At 47.3% G+C, this 17381-nt stretch overlaps 1 protein-coding gene across 4 annotated transcripts in view; it reads left to right on the top strand.

The window, feature by feature from the left end:
- Positions 1–870: 870 nt before the first annotated feature.
- The window catches only part of YPEL2 (yippee like 2), a 36802-nt gene continuing 20291 nt past the window's right edge, over positions 871–17381 (top strand). Inside the window, exons 1-2 of one of the 4 annotated variants that reach the window (XM_071765532.1) lie at positions 871–978; positions 12987–13299. In XM_071765532.1, coding sequence (XP_071621633.1) covers positions 13283–13299 — 17 coding nt within the window. In that variant the 5' untranslated portion in view covers positions 871–978; positions 12987–13282. Of the gene's footprint in view, positions 995–10578; positions 10707–12986; positions 13300–17381 lie in introns of those variants that run through there. The other 3 variants (XM_071765529.1, XM_071765530.1, XM_071765531.1) reach the window with 3 other exon arrangements.

Below are 17381 nucleotides of genomic sequence, written 5' to 3' on the forward strand. Positions count from 1 at the left end.
ATCTGCCTCTGCAATTAACCCTCCTGCTAATTACAAGCCGATGGCGTGCTTAGGAAGTGGGGTTAATAGCGGTGGAAGCTCTTTGGCCAGCGGAGGGCTGGCTGCGGAGGCTGAGGTGAGGTGTTCGCCCAGCTCCACAAGGCCTGGTGGAGAGCAGGGAGCAGTAATTACCTTCTGCTTAATTAACGCGGGCTAATTGCCTCGCTGCCCCCCCTCGCTGCGGGGTGCGCTTGGGCAGGGATGCGGAGCTGTCCTTAGGCACCACCTGAAAAATCAAAGTGCCGGCAGACAAACGGGGGTTGAGGAACGCGAGCTGGGCACTAATTAACTTTTTGCTTTTTCCTCCTTAAATTTTGGGATGCGGTTCCCGGGGATGCGGAAGGGGGGGGGGGGGGGGAGGTGTTGATGTCCGGAGCCCCAGCGCGCTGCGGCAGGACTGATGCAGCCTCCCCCGCGCAGGCGTGGACAGAGCATCCTCCGCGTTGCCTCTGCCACCTCCGAAGGAGGGGGAAGCGCCGGTGCCCGCCGTGCTGCCCCCGTTTCCCGGTGCGGAGCTCCGGAGCTCCGGGGGGCAGCGGTCCCTTTAAGAGGCCCCGCATCTGTTTGTTATTCCCCCCCCCGCCGGCAGCGCGAGCGCCGCTCCCATTGGCTGCCGCCCGCGCGAGGGAGGGGGAGGGGGGACCCCGGTGCGTGCGTCTGTGTTGGTGTGCGCGGCGGAGAGGGGCGGGAGCGCCTCGCGTCTTCCTCGCCCTGTGATTGGTGGCTGAAAAATGGGCTGCGTCCGGCGGCGGCCAACCGGCGGGGTGTTGCTATGTGCCAGCGGGCGCCGATTGGCGGGCGGAGGTGCCGCTCAAGGCCGGCAGGCTCGCGGGAGAGGCTATAAGGGGCGGGAGGGCAGGGGGGAGGGCGCTGCGGGGCTGCCTGCTGCGCGTCCGCCGTCGCTCTCCGTCTGCGCTGGAGGCGGCCGCGCCGCGGCGAGTGAGTGCGGCGAGGGGTGAGAGGGACGGGCGGCGGGGCCGCTGTGGGGCTGCCGAGACGAGCTGCGACACAGCCGCAGTCCTCCTTCCCTTCCTTTCCCTTCCCTCTCCCTTCTCCCGTTTTCCCCCCTCCCCCCCCCCCCCCCAACCTCTCCCCCCGGTGGGGCAGCGGGGGCGGCGCGCGCTCCCTCAGAGGCAGCGGCCGCGCACTGAGGCGGAATGGCCGCGACCGCGCAACCGGGACGGCTCTGCCTCATGGGGCCCGGGGGCCTGCCGCTGTCCTAGGGCTGGCAGCGGGTATTCCGGGCTCTGCCAACCGAGGCCTTTGTCTTGCGGGGCCGGGCGAGGGGCTGGAGGCGGGGAGGGCAACAGGTCCGAGCCCGGGAGAGAGGCCAAGGGGCAGCGCGCAGGGAAGGCGAGAGGAGGGAGGGGGTTTGGGTTTCCCCGCTTTCCATCTGGCGAGGAGGAAGGAGATCAACAAGAGGGAGGTGCGGGGCAAGGGCCGGCGGTGCCAGGTAACCCCCGAAGGGGAGGAGGAGGAGCGGGGGATGCTCCATCCTCCCCAAATGTAGCAAGCAAACGCACAATAAAATCCTGAAAAAAAATGCACCCAGGTGAGGCCCGTGCCCAGCACAAAGGTGTGTGTGTGAGGCTTGGGACTCCAGGGAGAGGTAGGGCATCTTCCCCCGGGTGCTGGGGCAACGTTTGCTCGCACATCCTGGAAGAATGTCTGCTGGCCGGGGCCAAGTGCCCCGACACGGCTCTGTTTACCAACACTGCTGCTGGAGTCCCGGGAGACCAGGCCTGTGCCAGCTGAGGGCTGTGGCTTTGTGCTACAGAAGTGACATCATGCCTGGTGTGGCACAAGAGAGGTTGCAGGGTGCCCGGCTCAGGCTGTGGCATCCTGGGCCCTGGGTGATGCTCGGCATTAAAGGCAGTTTCTGCACGTGGGGCATTGGAACCGGGCCCCTCCCGGGAAGCTGGAGTCACTCGGGTGATCTCTGTTGTTGCTTTAGCCTCTGGGTAAGGGTGTAGCAGCTTCCTCTTGTGCAGAGCAGCAGGCTGAAGTCTCGGGGTCAGAAGGTGAAGTGTCAAGGGTCTGCTGTATTGTGTTTCTCCACAGAAGCTTCTGGGTTTGATCCAGAATTGCCAGAGAAGTTTTAGATGATGATGTAGCCACAGAGTGAGCTTAAGGTTACAATGCTTATTTTTAAGTCAAAAGAAATTGAAATGCTCTGGTTTAAAATACAATATGAAAGATACAGAAAAAGAAATTGAGTCCTCTGCCCATTCCCCCACAGTTTGCTGGATTGAATCTGTCCCTATTTCTTTCTGTCCTCTGTCTTAAAATACAGAGAGAGGAAGGCCCATCAGATTAGTGTTCTTGGCTTGCAGGCAGCAGTTAAGCCAGGGGCTGGATGGTAAACCTGACATTGCCTTCCTCAGGGCCTGTTACCTGCTCTAGATAAGGATTTTCTGCTCGTGTGTTTACAATTACGTTATGCTGGGTAGCAAAGAGAGACCTTTGCTGAATTAGGTGGTTGTAAACAAGCAGAGAGGCAGACAGCTCTACTTCCCATCCATGAGAGGATTCTGTCTGGAGAGGATGTGCTTGTGACTTCATTCTTGCAGAGCACTCTGTTTGCTTTTGGTTTAGATCTCCTGGTGTTAGGATCCCCACCTCTGGTTTCTTATAAATATTCCTTTCTGTGGAACAGCAGTGACTGTATAGAGGATTAAGATGTTCACCTTTTCTCCCTGGATCCCTAATTCTAGTTTCCTACTGAAAGGCCGTTTAAAAGTGACCCTTGTGCATTGATAAAGTTGGGAATACTGTGGGGAGGGCAGAGGCTTTGCTTTCATCTGATAAAGATGTCAAGTGCTGCTTTATTTTATTTATTTTTAAAGCTTTCCATATAGGTATCTCTTTCATAGTGCCAGGATCAGAATAACTGGCAAAAGTGTACTGGTCCCTTGTGTCCTTTGGATCCACAGATTTTGAATATGTAATTTCCTTTCTTTTCTGTTTGGTGCGGGTAGTTGAGTCAGGGTTGTGTTGAGGAAGGCAGCATCATGACCTGTAAATCCACATTCCCTCAAAGGCTCCTTGACTCACGGGCTGAATACCTGTTGCTGAGGGAGAATTTAATTAAGGAACTGGTCACTCTGGTGTGGGTCCTGGCTACCAGCTTAGAAAGTGGGAACTCCTTGATCTAGCACAGTACTACACGAGCATTGCAAGGATTGCAGGGGAGTAAAAAGTGTTTACAAGCAGTTATTTGTTGTTCTTGCATCATGGCTTTGCCTTTGTGTGTGTGGAAGCCTCTTGAAGAAGTGCCAGTAAAGCCAGGCTTTCATTGGGCTTCAGTCCTTAACTGGCAGCCTTTGTTTGCTTCAACTTAAGCAGGGTCCTCATTAGAGGTCAGCTCTGAAGTGCCAGAGCAGGGGGCTTCAAGAGGGATCACAAAGTGGGGTCTGGGATGGAGAAATTGAGTGCTCAGTTTTCTTACCTGCTTTGAGGTTGATCAGTGATCTTCAAGCTGAATGGCGTAGCAGAGAGTGTTTATTGCTTTGAAACTGTAGCAAAACAGCTTCCTTTTTTTCCGTTCCCTGGCAGACCTGTAAGTTGGGCTGTCAGGATGTTCCCTCTTTTTTGTGCTAGTTAATTCAGAGATCTTGTCTGCTCATCACAGTCACTAAAGGTTAAGGGTAGGTTTGCTCTTCCTATCAGAAGCCAGGGGCAGTGTATAGAAGAGAGAGGCTATTCTGACTCAAAGATTTTTCAGTTCTTTTGGACAGGTCTTCAGCTGGTAAATCATCCTGTCTGGTGGTGATGTGATGCTGATTGAGGATCAGGATTTCTTTTTTTTCCCCAAAGACATTTCATAGTTTGTCATCTCTGAGGGCAGGAAAATAGAGGTTTTGGGGTGGGTGCTGTGTTTTATTTGCCTTTTTATTCCTCCCTTGTCAGGGCAGGTAGTTAGCTTGCAGGAGGTAAGCTGCTTGTTCTTGCATTCTGGCTTTGTGACCTCCTGCTTGTCTGCCAGGGCTGTCAGAGTGTTTTCACCCCTGGGAGGGGATGTGTTGGACATCGGGAGCAGCTTCATCTCAGGAAGTGTCACAGGACTGGCCAAGCCACTTAAGGCTGCAGGAAATAACATAATTAATGAGACTTAGTTCTCCTGCATCTTGTACCTGACAATCTCCAGTCACTTGACAATGCTAATTAAAGCTAATCACACTCCTCTGTTTTTAGTAAATAGCTATTATCCCTGCTTCACTCTTGCTTTAACAAATGATAGTGCCAGGCAGTGTGAGTCACTGGAAGTTAATGGGAATGCAATCCTAAGAGCTGCCTTCCGGTCTCTTTGCTCAGGCTTACATGTCTGGCTAGAGGTGGTTTTTTTCTGTACCTGTTCAAGTGTTGCTATCTCCTGGTTGGATGTTTTGCTGACTCACAAAAATGTAGCTTTTTTTTTTTTAACTGACATCATGACTTGTACAGAACTAAAACTCCCAAAGTCAACCAAAGGTTCTTAGAAGTTTCAAAAGCCAGGGATGCTTTGAATTTGCCCTTCAGAGAACTTTTTGATCTGCTGAGAGGGAAGGCAGAGCAGTGTCAAAGCTGCACTCTTCTCCTGTTTCACATTGGCAGTGACTTCACCAGGAGGACAAAAATGTAGCATGGTGTGACCTAGACATTGCATAGCTCAGCCACAGAACTCAGGAAGATTGAAGTTTCACTGCTGAAATACTACTAAAGGATGGCTCGAGCAGTATGTTATTAAAAACAGATTTTCCTGCCTCATAAAAAAAGATGGGAGTTAATAATTAACTGTGGGGGAAAAAAAAACACAAAAACCAACACCACCTTAATGAGAATCCCAGGAACTCCCAGCTCAAGCGTGCGTCAGTAGGTACAGAACTGTAAGAGGTGAGTCAGTTCACATAACTTGGCAGCAACCTGCAGGCTAGTGAGGATATCCAGGAGGAACTAATGACAGAAACTGGCAAGGTAACAGCTGACTTGACCATCTTAAACTAAGATTCAGTTAGAACTACCTGTCATGTGAAGACTGAAGCTATAAATCCTCACCTGCCTTTGCCCCCTCAACAAAGGGCTTGCTAGGCCTGCAGTGGAAATAAAAGCTAGAAGGGTGATGGCTGAACCACCACTGAAAGTAGGCACCTCTTTCATATAGTAACTGTTGCATAAAAAGTGTTGTTGGCTGAGATCTGTCAGAATTCAGCAGTTTGTCCTTAGCTTGACTCAAAAAAAAAAAAAAAAAAGACATAGCAGGGTTGGAAATAAAGGCACTGTCTCTCTTGTGACAGATGTGCTTCTGGGCAGTTAGAAGGCTCTTCTGGGGGGAACCCTCTGAGCAGATGGGTTTTGTGAGCAGATGAAAACTTATGGGATTTGACAAGGGGAGCTTGCAAATAGTAACTCATGACAGGCAGCTATGGCAGATCCTTCTTTCAGCTACAAATGACTTTGAGGATATTGGGAATGATACTTGGAATAGATAAATTTTCTCACCCTGTTCCTGTCAGTTCCCAGCCTTTATCAGGAAAAGTGGTGATCCAGCAGACCAGACTAATTGAATCTCACTTGTACCTGCATTTGCCAAAAAGAAAGACAATAGAGCAATGTAAGGAGCACAAAAGAAATTTAATACTAAGAGGTGATTTGGGCAGCTGGGTTTTCTACAGGAAAAGAAGTTGGGAAGATAAAGACTGTTTCCATTTTGTCAGTAATTGGTCCATTGGGTGGATAGAGCTTTTTCTGGATGTTTTTACTTCAGGCTTGTACCCAAATAGCAAGGCAAGGGGCTTCTGTCATTTTGTTAAATGCTGTATATACAAAATAATATTAGCAAAAGTGATCCATGGCTTCACTTGCAGCTTTTGTAGGCAGAAAGATGGGTCCAGGTTGAAGAGCTACATCTGAGCCATTGCTGTTGTCTTGCTTGGGTGCACTGTATCTTCTTGGCCAGTTCCAAGGAGGAACTGTTCCCCCTCTGTGGGGGCTGCTGGTGGGAGCTTTTGCAAAATGTAAAGGAGGAAACGGAGCCATTTCTGGTTTAAATGAGTTCAGCTTTGCATTTATTTGTGGCACAAGTGGGATTTGCTGCTAGGAGCAGAAGTGCTGGCTTGTTTTAAGTTCCTGGTGGCCACAGGGTTTTGCTGGATGTTTCCTTCTGCCCTGGGTGATGCCTCTTGGCCTCTGCTGGTTACTGAACTCAGCTGTGATGGAGCACACCTGCAAAGCAAAGGTGGGCAGCTTGCAGCTATAATGCTTGTGGTGCTGCCTGTTATCAGGCACGCAGGCTCTTCTGCATTGCAAAGATACTGCTGCCAGGCAACTCGGAGGAGAGTGGGAAGATAATTCAGCCAGAGGTGTCAGTCATTCCTTGGGAGAGGCTGAATCTTGCAGTCCACATTCATGTGGTTGCTGAAACAGGCCCAGAAACGGTACCAAATTTTGAAGCCAGCCCTGTGAGGTGATGCCTCTCCTAGCTGTCCTGTGCATTTTGGGATGAAATCACAAAGGGGAGAATTAGATTTAAATTTGCAGGCTTATTTCCTCTCCCTGCTTCCCAGTGGTGTCTGAAGTGGGTCCCAGTGGGTTGTTTTTGATCAGGGTGTTCTGTTCTGAATTGCAGCCAGAGTAAGTTAGCAGTTCTGATGCTGAGTGGTCCACGTCCTGCCTTAACTCTCTAAAGTCAGAAATTTCCCATGGTTTTCTGGTCCCTGCAGGCAGGAAAGAAGCATCTCTGCACAGTCTTCACTTCTTCCAGTCAGCTGTGTACCATGGCTCAATACAAGGAAGCTTTTGCTTGGAAAGCAGGAGTCCTCTGGACTTGTCACTTCATAGTTGTACTGGAGAACCTGACAATGCCCTGGTGTGGATACTGCCTATTAAAAAAAAATTAAGCTGTTTAATTTGATTTAATCTCCAAACTGACAAGGATGTAAATCGAGTAGGTAAAGAGCTCTTAAAAAATATTTTGAAAAATTGTTCTGGTTTTAGTAATTTATGGATTAATAGTGTGTATAGGGACAAAGCTAGAGAGACTTAAGAAATCTCACCCAAAGTGAGTTTTAATGGTTGTTCCTGTTAAGTTTCAACTCTTTTTTTATGTAACTTCCATGTCATCCTCATAGAAAGCATCCTTGTCAGAGAGACACCAGGAAGGGTGCTGAGTCTGCTTTTGATGAGAAGAGTTGTGATAGAGCACAGATTGACATACTGCCTGTTTTTTTAAAAAGAAAATAAACAACCCCCCAAAAAACCAAACCAAAACACCTTTAAAACATGACGAATATAATTGCAATGACAGTTTTGCTGCTGATTCAGCAGAATAATAACTGATGTTTTTCCTGGCCATAGTGTGAAGAGCAAGGCAGGTGCAGCATCCTGCCTGTCCCCGGTTCATTAGGGCCGGAGTCTTTAATTGCTTCTTGCTGTCTCTCTTTTCGGTGCCCTCTAGTGGTTCCCTGGCAGTTGTTCGCAGGTGCCATTTGCCGTCAGCTTTGCCTTTTTGCATCCATCCAGCAAGATGTTTTTTCCCGGAATTCTTGAGTGTTTCCCGGAGGGAAGAGTCCTGCCTCCAGCGTGCAGAATAGAGAACCAGGGGCCCGCAGAAATAAAGTGTCTCAGGGATATCCAGAGCAATGTTAAGATTTCAATATTCTAGTTGAAGATAGTCTGTGTGAGAAACATCCTCTGTTCCATTATTTGTGTTGCAGTTGTGTCCCTGTATCTGATAGGAAGTAAATGCAGAGGATTGGTGCACCTTTCCTCTTGTTATTTTCCTGCTTCCAAGGGCTTGCAGTGTTTGGAGAATGAACTGGAGGAGCACAGGTGCTGGAGAACACTCATGGTTCCTGTAGCAATAATGATTTTTGTTGATCATGCTGGTACTGCTGAGGGTCATGCAGTGTCATCAAGTGGTTGAATCTGATGCATTTCAGAAGCTTGACACTAAAGGAACAAAGATATTTTATGTATACTCATCTGCCATCAAAGCTTTCTTGGTTTTCCCTCGTGTTTTGTGTCTAAATTCAGAATGATCATCCTTTCTTTGAGGCCATTTCATAGTGTACATCCTACCCTTCTACCTTCAGGTGATCTGGCTTCATCTTTTTCAAAATTCTTACAATCCTTTGTGGTAGTGAGGATCTCCAGAGCTGCCCCAAGCCAGGTAATACATCATCAAAGTATGAAAAAGCTCCTTAGCTGTGCTGAGGGTTAAGAACTTGAAATGATGAACTTGGCATGAGGACATCTCTAACTCTCTGTACATTAATGAGACACCAAAGAAAGAAGGTTGGGTTTCCAAGCTGATGGGCTTTTTTTTCATAGCTGTCTCAGGCAGCTTTACTGTGTTCTAATAGGAATTTAACAGACTGAAGTTTCTTATCTTAAAAATCACTTAACCAGAGAACAAACCCTCAGACCCAACAAACCTGTTGTTTGTCCTGCCAGGAACATTTGCATCTGAGCTGCACTGCACAAGAGACTGGGCTGTGATAGTTTTTGTTCTCTGCTGTTGTGGCATATGGACTTGTACAAGCAGTAGCCTTGTCTAGCAAGCGTTTGGCACAGACTTGGCATTTCTCCTTTTTTGTGTTTCCTGAGCTGCTAACAGCTTCATGTGGAAAGTGGTTTTTGGACAGGGGGAGGGTAAATACTGAACCAACCCCAAAGTTGTTTGAGCAGCAAAAACGCCCGTCTGGTTTTCCCTTCACAGAGGTGGCATCTGCTTCAAACTCAGCAGGATTAAGCAGGGCAGCCCTGGCACAGGCAGTGCCAGCAAGCAGAACATTCAGCTGATTCTCTCACTGATAGCCACAATAAGCAGGGCTGATGATAAGCTTTTGCTCTAGAATTCTGTTCTTTTGTCTAAACCAGTCTTCTGACTTCTCCTCAAACTCACAGCACGGCTTCCCTTTGACTTGAGTGGGTCCACACCAGAGATAAATTCCTCTTGGAGAACAATGAAAGAAAAGTAGTGGGTTATGTGGCTGGTGACAGATAATCATCTCTAAGAGTACTGGGCATGATGATAGAGCAATTGAAGTTTTTTTTCTTTTTTTGAAATGAATGGAGTGACGTCATTAATGCCCAGGGTCAGTGAGGCTGATGAGGCTCATTATTCTGAAAAAAACAGAGGCACAGCCTAAAATCATCACCATGCCTTTGTTCTGCAGTACAATGAATGCACCATTACCTGTTAAATGTTTTTTAATTCAAGTGTGTTTGTTGCTAGGACAGAAGAAAAATACAGGAGGTTGGGTTTTGCGTTGCTAAGAGCCCCAGATCCTGTTTAATACATTTCAAGATAATATTCTAGACAGAAATCAAGGCAGTCCTTACGAGCTGTACTCCTGGGCTGTAAGAATGCATTGCCTGTTGTTTTTCCCTCTCCCCTACAAAGATGAGGATGGAGCTCTTGGTCTGTAGCTCACACAGGAAATGAGACTTCCAGGCTGAATGCTGTATGACTGCAGTGCCTTTATGGCTATTGTGTCTCAGTGAGTTTATCTGAAGTTTTTTTCCAAGTCAGTTTCTTACTTGGTTTCCCACCCAGAGCTTAGCTCACAATTCCTTATTCTCTCCCCAGGCTTAAAGGGATGAATTTGGTTTACCCTCTTAGCACAGTACTGAAACAGGAATTGCAATTAGTCTGTGCACTAATATCAAATCATGTGGATAATTTTTTGTCTGCTTTTAAAATGTCAAATGTTTTTGCTGACCTGAAATGTGTTACGAGGTCAAATAAATGAATGCTCATTAAATGCTTTTGCAGAAAGCTGCATGCAGCACATAATTTGTGTGTGTGCATGTGTTCATTTCTTTGTTAGATAAATGCAGTTGTAATATTTCCTGTTTTACTTGTTATTCCTGAGCACTGATGCTTAGCAAACCTGAACAGAAGGGTCAGCAATCAATAAATTAGGGAATTGATCTCATATTATTCCTGTTTGGGAATCATCTATTTCTCCATTTGGCTTTCAGGATGCCTGTGGAAAGACTGTGAGGCTGCAGTGTACAGAAAGTGTGTTTGTCATGACAATACAGGAAAGAAGCAGCAAAACTTGTGCAGGTATATTTACCTCTCTGTGCTGGAGAAACAGAGACAGAGGATTGCAGCATTTTAGCCCAATGTAAGGTTCAGACACAATCTGTTTTCTCATTCAGAAATCAGGTGAAGTGATCACTGCCTTCATTGCACCTTCCTCCAGATGGTCTGTCCAGCCTAATCTGTTCCTTCCAGACAGGTCTTGGTGCTTTGCCTTGGAATCCAATTGCATTTGGCCCCAGGAAGAGCACACTTAGTCTCCTGCTTCCGTGCACTTGGAGGACGGGACTCATAGCTCACAAATTCCAGGTGCTGACAGCTGGGATATAGCATATCAGCTGCTGAATCAGGGGCTTGGAATTTGGGGATGGATCTGTTGTCTTGTGACTGGAAAGGTCACTGGGGCAGGACACAGGTGAAGGCAGCCTGGCTGTCTCTTACTTCTGCAATTGGTGTAAAGGATCTTGCTGAAATACAGAGAGGCAGCTGTGTACCACATAGTGCTCAGTCTGCTTAGCTTCAAGTTGGCCAGATGAATTCCTGGCAAGACCCCTTTTGGCTGAACAAGAGGAGGTTTAGTTCCTAACAAGCTGGGAAATGAGCCCTTCTGTGTCAGGATGGGTCTTCCAGAGCTCTCACCGTAAGTTTAATTGGAAAAGGTTAATCTGATTAGTTACTGTTTGCAAAGAGCTTTAAGGATGAAAACTGCCCTCTAAGTGCTGACTATTATGATCATGATAGATATGCTTTATCAGCAGTTTGCAGGATGAATAAGACTCCTTTTTCCCATGTGACTGTAAGGTAGGTGCCTTCTGGAGAGCAGAAGAAAAATATTTAAAAAAAAAAAAATTATATCCTGTTATCTTCTTGGTGTCTGCCTCCTGTAGGTTCATACTGTAACAAACCTTTGCACCAAATGATGCCCATGTCAGCATATGACAACTCTCCAGTGCAGTGCTTGTAGGAACTGTGTGCTGGAAATCTTGTGGGCAGCATGGGTGGCTTTTGGGGGTTGTCCAGCTGGCAGTGGGCTCAGTGGGTATGTTAAATGTTAAAGCAACTTGAGTACCTTGAATCTTCTTTCCCAAGAGCAAGATGATGACTTGGGAGCAGAAGTGTTGAAGACAGGTCTCCATAAATGGTGCTTTGGGACCCAAGTGACAAGGTTGTTTGCAGTTCTCATTGTCCCATGGGGATCTCACATGAGGCTTTCCAGCAAACAGCAGCAATGGATTCACAGCCTGATTCTTTTGTTGTTGTTGCTTACAGTATGACTTGGACAGTTTTGTCATGGTGAGAGACTTCTGACTGATGCTAATGCTGGGCAAAAGACATCATGTAGTTGGGATGCTTGTGAGTTCTGCAGAGCTGCCTCCTGTAGCAGTGCTCCTGGGTCCTGCCTTCAGTTCCCCAGTTTTCTTTCTGAATTCCATCCTTCTATTTTGGCAGTTTACCTTTTACAAGCCAGGGAGATGTATTTGCTGCAGCCCATCCCTTCTCTGCAGCATCCCTGGAGCCAGGTGGGTGGCTGCTGCCCTTCCAGGAAGGTGCATCCTGCTGAGCAGCAGCAGAGCCAGCTTTACACACAGACTCCAGGGAGGTATTTCAACAGGATAGCAGTGTGGTGACCTGGGCTGGCTTTATTCTAACCTGGAAGATTATCAGCTGTGCTTCAGGCAGGTCACTTATACCAGCTTAGGGACCAGCTCTTAAGCTCTTGTACTTTTCTGTTTGGTCCACTTCAGAAATAACCATTGTAGGTCAGGTGTGGTGGGATTTTTCTTTCTTGGTTTTCTGATGGAGTGTGTTTGTGTGTGTTGGTACCGTTCCAGTCTTTGATACACAAAGTGCAGACTCAGAAAGTGAACAAAATCACATGTTTTATGGGAAGGAAAATCCTCAGGGGAGGAGCAGCTGGAGTTCAAGATTAATTTCTAGAGCATGCATGCACGCCATGGAGTGGGGAAGGAGGGGTGCTGCTTCCTTTGCTCCTTATGCTTCTCCCATCCTCAAAAGAAACATTTGTAGCTGGTAAAGGTTTTTAGCTGTGGGATCTAAAAATCTTGATTTCTGCCAACAAAAAAAAGACCCAGACTTGAGCTGCCTTGCAGGTTCTTTCAGGTGATGCTGAATTGTAAAAAAGGAGTCTCCATCCTGAGTAGGATTTTTAACTGTCTCTTGTTATCAAGAATGGTCTTGAGAAGCTGCTCCTTGCTTTGACTGCTGACAGATGTTCTGAGTAAAAAAAACCCAAAACACTAGAGTGCAGTTTATAGAGTGGCTTCTACCTTCAGAGCTTGCAAGGAGTTGTAAAGGAGAGTGTGGTGAAATAATCCTCCATTTCCCATGTGAAAACTAGGGCAGAATGGAGAGAGGAACTGGTTTGGTGACTCGTGCACTTTCCTGGTGGCTGAAATCCATGTCCAGCTCCCAGTTTTCCTGTGGGTTCTGGGGTGTCACATCCCTGAGTCATGCAGGACAGCAGCTGGTCCTGACTTTCTCTTTAGGTGACAGAGCCCAGCTTCTCCAAGGGCTGGTCGTGGTGCAGAGCTGGACCTCAACCTGAGCAGTTCCCCAGAGGTGTTCAGGCTTGACAAACCTCATCTATTTTAGCATCTTTGTGGCTCCCCAGTCACAAAATAAGCGTTGGAAGAACAAACGGAGATTGCGAGCGTGTGAATGGTAGGAAGGCAGCAGGCAGGAGAGGCAGGAGGACCTGAGGTCTGTCAGCAAGTGTGTAGCTGAGCTGTGAATCAAGCTCTGTCCTCTTTAATCAAAGCCCCAGACATCACACCTCTCTCCTGCCTGCCCTGGCTCTCCCCTGCTCCCTCCATCACAGCCAAGATCATGCTGCGGGCTGGCAGACCCTCGTTGCCTCCATCAGCTGAGCGTTCTGTCTCTCTCCTTTTTTCCAGCTCAGGTTTGGCTGAAATCCCCCATTCCTTCTGCTCGAATCTCTTCCTCTGAAGCTGTCACCAGAGTGTGGAGCCTGCCCCACACCCATCCCCTGCCAAACCACGGCCTTTACCTGTGTCTTCCGGTGTTTCCCGTGCGACCCGTCCTGCGGGAGCGCCTCCTGGGCCACCCCGGAGTTCCCCCAGCGCTCAGTGGCTCCAATGGTGAAGATGACAAGGTCCAAGACTTTCCAGGCATATCTGCCTTCCTGCCACAGGACCTACAGCTGCATTCACTGCAGGGCTCACCTCGCCAACCACGATGAGCTCATTTCCAAGGTACGTGCCTGGCCTCGCCCGCGGGTGCCGGGCAGACCCGGGAAGGGCGCGCGCAGCGGGGCAGTCGCTCTCGGGAAGCACCTGGCCTAAAACAGCAGCACTGCACTGTTTCCTTGGAAAATGGACACTCAGCCTAAAGGATCTCTTTGTGAGCTGCTGCTGTTTCTGTTTTTATGTGAGCTGCTTGGCTTTTTTTATTTTTTTAATTTTTTTTCCGTGAGTCGGGGACTGGTTTCCAAATCCGGAGTGCATACAGGTGGTCTGTTTCTCCCCGTGATGCTGCCTCCTCCCTCTCATTTCCAGCTGTAAAGCTTCACCAGCTGCTGGGCAGGACTGCATAAATTACCTTCCCAGTGCTTCTTGTTTGGTTTACACACTTACAGTGTAGCAGCAGGGTTGTTGCATGGCCATAATTTGGAGGCAAAGGGCTGGACATGTTCTCTCTGTTAAACTCTGAGCTGTACCAAGTGACTACAGAGAAGCCCCTACATAAGGAGAGGTTTTCTGATGCTTCTACTGATATGTAAGGTGGCTTTCCAAAGGCTGATGACTTGTTGTTCAAACCCTCATATTTTTACCAGTCTACTTACAAGACATTTTGCAGTAAAAAATGAAAGGATGGATGGTAGGATGTGCTCTGAGCTGGGGAGGGTGGAAGGATTCTGTCTCATCTTCTGATCCATCAATCATAACAGAAAAGTTTTGAGTATAAGCTAAAATAAAAGCTTTTAGAGCCAGTAATTTGGGGGCTTTGATGTTGGGGGAGCAGGCCAGTAAGAAGATCTCTTTCTGAAGTGTGGAAACAAAACTCTCTCAAAGTGTGTATTGGAGCCTGCTGTTCCTGGCTGTGGTCAGGCATCAAGTTTCCAGCTTTTGGCTGCCTTGGCAGTCAACTGTTCCATGAAGTTTATTCAGCTTATAAAATCTGTGTTCAGAGAAAGCAGGCACACCAGAAGATTTATTAACTGAGATGAGGGGAAATTGCACTCTGAGCTCTGTGTCTCTGCGTGCACACAAGTGGAACAGTTCAGCTTCTCAGAGCAGCCTTGAGAGAAAAGCCAGGATCAGGGGGACAGAGGTGCTCTGCCCCTAAGAAAGTGTGTGCTGCTTCCCCCCTTTCCTGTTTGCATGGGAAAGATGAGAATGTGTCACCTTGGACCAAGGGCATCTGAGCAGCAGTGGAGGTCCTTTTGGATTCTCAGTGGTGGGGGCTCAGACCTGTCTTCTTCCATTGGAGACAGTCTCCTCCCTGTTTTTTTCTTGGTTTCTCTTGGTTGTTGTGTACCTCTGTGATGTCTCCCTGCCAAATAATTAAGTATTCTGGTATGAATAATGCAGAAGGCTACAATTTTGGTTTTTACAGTTTCTGAATAGACAGGCTTCCTTTTGGGGCTCTCACCTCTGAGTCATTCTGGACCTCATGGGAGCTCCTCTCTGGTACAATTTCAGTGATTCTTTGCAGAGCTGTCCTTGAGGACCTGGAAGCCTCAAGCTTTTAAAAGGGAGAGGTTGTAAATTTCCTCAAAAGAAAGAAGTTTTGAAATGTAAATGTCAACAGCAGCCTGTGCCCAGGTCTGGATGGGAAAATACATCCAGCTGCTTGGATCAGGTGTGTGACTTCAGGCTCCTGTGCTCAGCTGTAAAAGGGGATGGTCACTCCCCTGCCTTTTCATCAAAAGAGCTGTTACTGGCTAGATGGGATGGGATGCGATGCAGAAGATGCTTTACTGGATAAAGAATGTTTATTTTTCTTACTTTTTTTATGGTAGGTTAAGAGTTTGTGCTTTGCTTTTTTCTTTTTCTTTTTTTTTTTTTTTTCCTTTTTCTTTTGACACAGCTGGCCCCAGGCTAGGGAAAGCACAAGGCTTTGCATGCTCAGTGCTTTCACCTTTACACTTCCTTCCCCTCCTTGTTCCACATCCATGCCCCTTCTGCTCTGCTCTGCTGTGCAGTGCTGCCAGCTTTGCAGGTAAGGAGCTTCCAGCAGGGCAGTGCCAGTGCTGCAGACTTGGAATTTGAGCTTCCAGCCATTGAGGCATGCAGGAAAACTGCCCAAAAATGCTGACTGCTAAAACAGGGACATGAGAGGGAAGGTTTGAAAGCAAAATATGAGACTGAGTCCTGAATCACAGGGGTATTATCTGCAGTGTGCTGTGTCACTTGTATCTGCTCATTCTAAAAGCTGATTGTAGGTTGTGGTGTAAATCTGTAGTAGTGTAGGGACCATATTGCTGGTGGGGCACGAGTGGGTTTTAGGTTTTTAGTTCTCAGAGTTACAAACCTTAATAAAATACAGTCTGGGTCTGATTGGAAGCCTTCTAAGAGTAATGGTGCAATCGTGATTTGTACAAGTGGGAACAGAAGGGCAGTCCCTGCCTCCAGGGGGTTCCAATATGTGTAGCAACTTTCTCAGGCAAACTTAGAGTCCTCTTTTTATCTGTTTTGAGTTCTGGTTTGAACATCTCCCTGTGGCCTTCTGCAGTTCTTTTATCACAGCCTTATATTAGCAGCTGAGAACCAGGCAGTGCAATTGCTGGGCTTGTTTTCCATGTGAAAATGTGGCAAACGGAAGGAAGGAACAAGCTCCATGAGGATTGCAAAGAGAGTGGGAGATTTTGTCAAAGTGTTTCTCAGTCTGCAGTGTGTCCCATCTTGAACCCAACTATGTCACTTTAATCAAAACAGCCCAAATGACACCATCTTTGGAAACGTTTCCCAGAAAACAAGCTTTATGTAACAGCAGGGTGTTGGTGATTTGGCTTGGTGAAATTAATTCCTCTATTCCTTTTGCCCCAAGTTGTGCAGAGACCACATGAGAGCTGTGCTGCTTTGCATGCCATGAGCTTTTAGCTCCTTTGGATACATACAAATTGCAGCTCTGGCTCATGCTGCTGGCTGGAGCACAAGCTGGAGCTGAATCCCAGTATTGTTCTGTGTCAGTCCATACTTCATTTCCTCTTCACCTCCAAGTTTCCCCTCTCACCTCTTCAGCACCAGTGTTAACTCTGACTTCAAAGTGTTTTGCCAGGACCTGGTATCCAAAACTCTTTGACAAATATACTTGGGTGGGGTGGATTTTGCTTTCTTTCCTACTTAAGTTTAACCTTATGCATTAAAATAGGTTGAAGGTTTTCTCAGTAACCCACTGCTATTTAAAGAAAATAATCGATGCTGAGGCTTTTAAGAAAATCCAAAGCTGTTACATGAAGCCAGTTACCAAAAGCTTGCTTGGCCTTTTATCTTCTGCAGCCAGAGGGAGAAAGTGGTTTAGTGTGTCTGATTTGTAATAAGATCTAAATTGTGGGTTGGATTGTCTGGCCAAGAGAGAACTTACTGACTTAGGAAATAGAAGGTGATCAGATAGATTGGGTGGAGTGAGTAACTACTTTTCCTTTATGTGCTCCTTTGGTGTCTGGGTTAGAATGAGTAGAGGCTCTTGTTCCCTTGCAGCAATGCAAGGTTTCAAAAGCTGTGCCAAGTGTGGTACATACTCAAGTTTCATTGCTTTTTCCAGTGCCTGAGTGGGCTGAGGCTTTGAGAACTCCACCTCGCCCTGCAACAGATTCCTGTATGACCTTGAATAAGTCCCTGACTTTGTTCCTCCTTTCCCCACCTGTACATTTGAAATGCTGCTGGTTTGCCCTGTCTGCTTGGAAGATAAAGCTTGGGAGCAAGTACTGTCTGCTCTTCTGAATTAGTACAGTGTGTCCTCATCCTTTCCTGCTGTACTGTAAAAACAAAAATACCCTGCCAGGTGACTGTAGTTAAAAAGCATATTTCAGTGCCTTCCAGTTGCCAAAAAGTAAGTGAAAGAAGTTGTTACATTCATCCATCCCAGGCACAACATCCCATATTTTTAACAGTGCTAAAGAAAAATATAGATTCTGTATTACCTGGTGGCAAAAAAACCTTTCCAGGAAGGAGAAAGAGGGACTTCTCTTGAGAAATGTTCCTTCTGCATCATTTTCTAGTGGGGCTTGGGGGAACAGTTGACTTAAGACATTCAGCAATGTAAACAGCATCTTTTCTTTCTCAATTATTAGATGGGGTGCTGGTTTTTACCTGCTCTGTGCTATTCCAAC

This window comes from Heliangelus exortis, chromosome 21 (genome assembly GCF_036169615.1).
Source record: "Heliangelus exortis chromosome 21, bHelExo1.hap1, whole genome shotgun sequence".
Classification (NCBI taxonomy): domain Eukaryota; kingdom Metazoa; phylum Chordata; class Aves; order Apodiformes; family Trochilidae; genus Heliangelus; species Heliangelus exortis.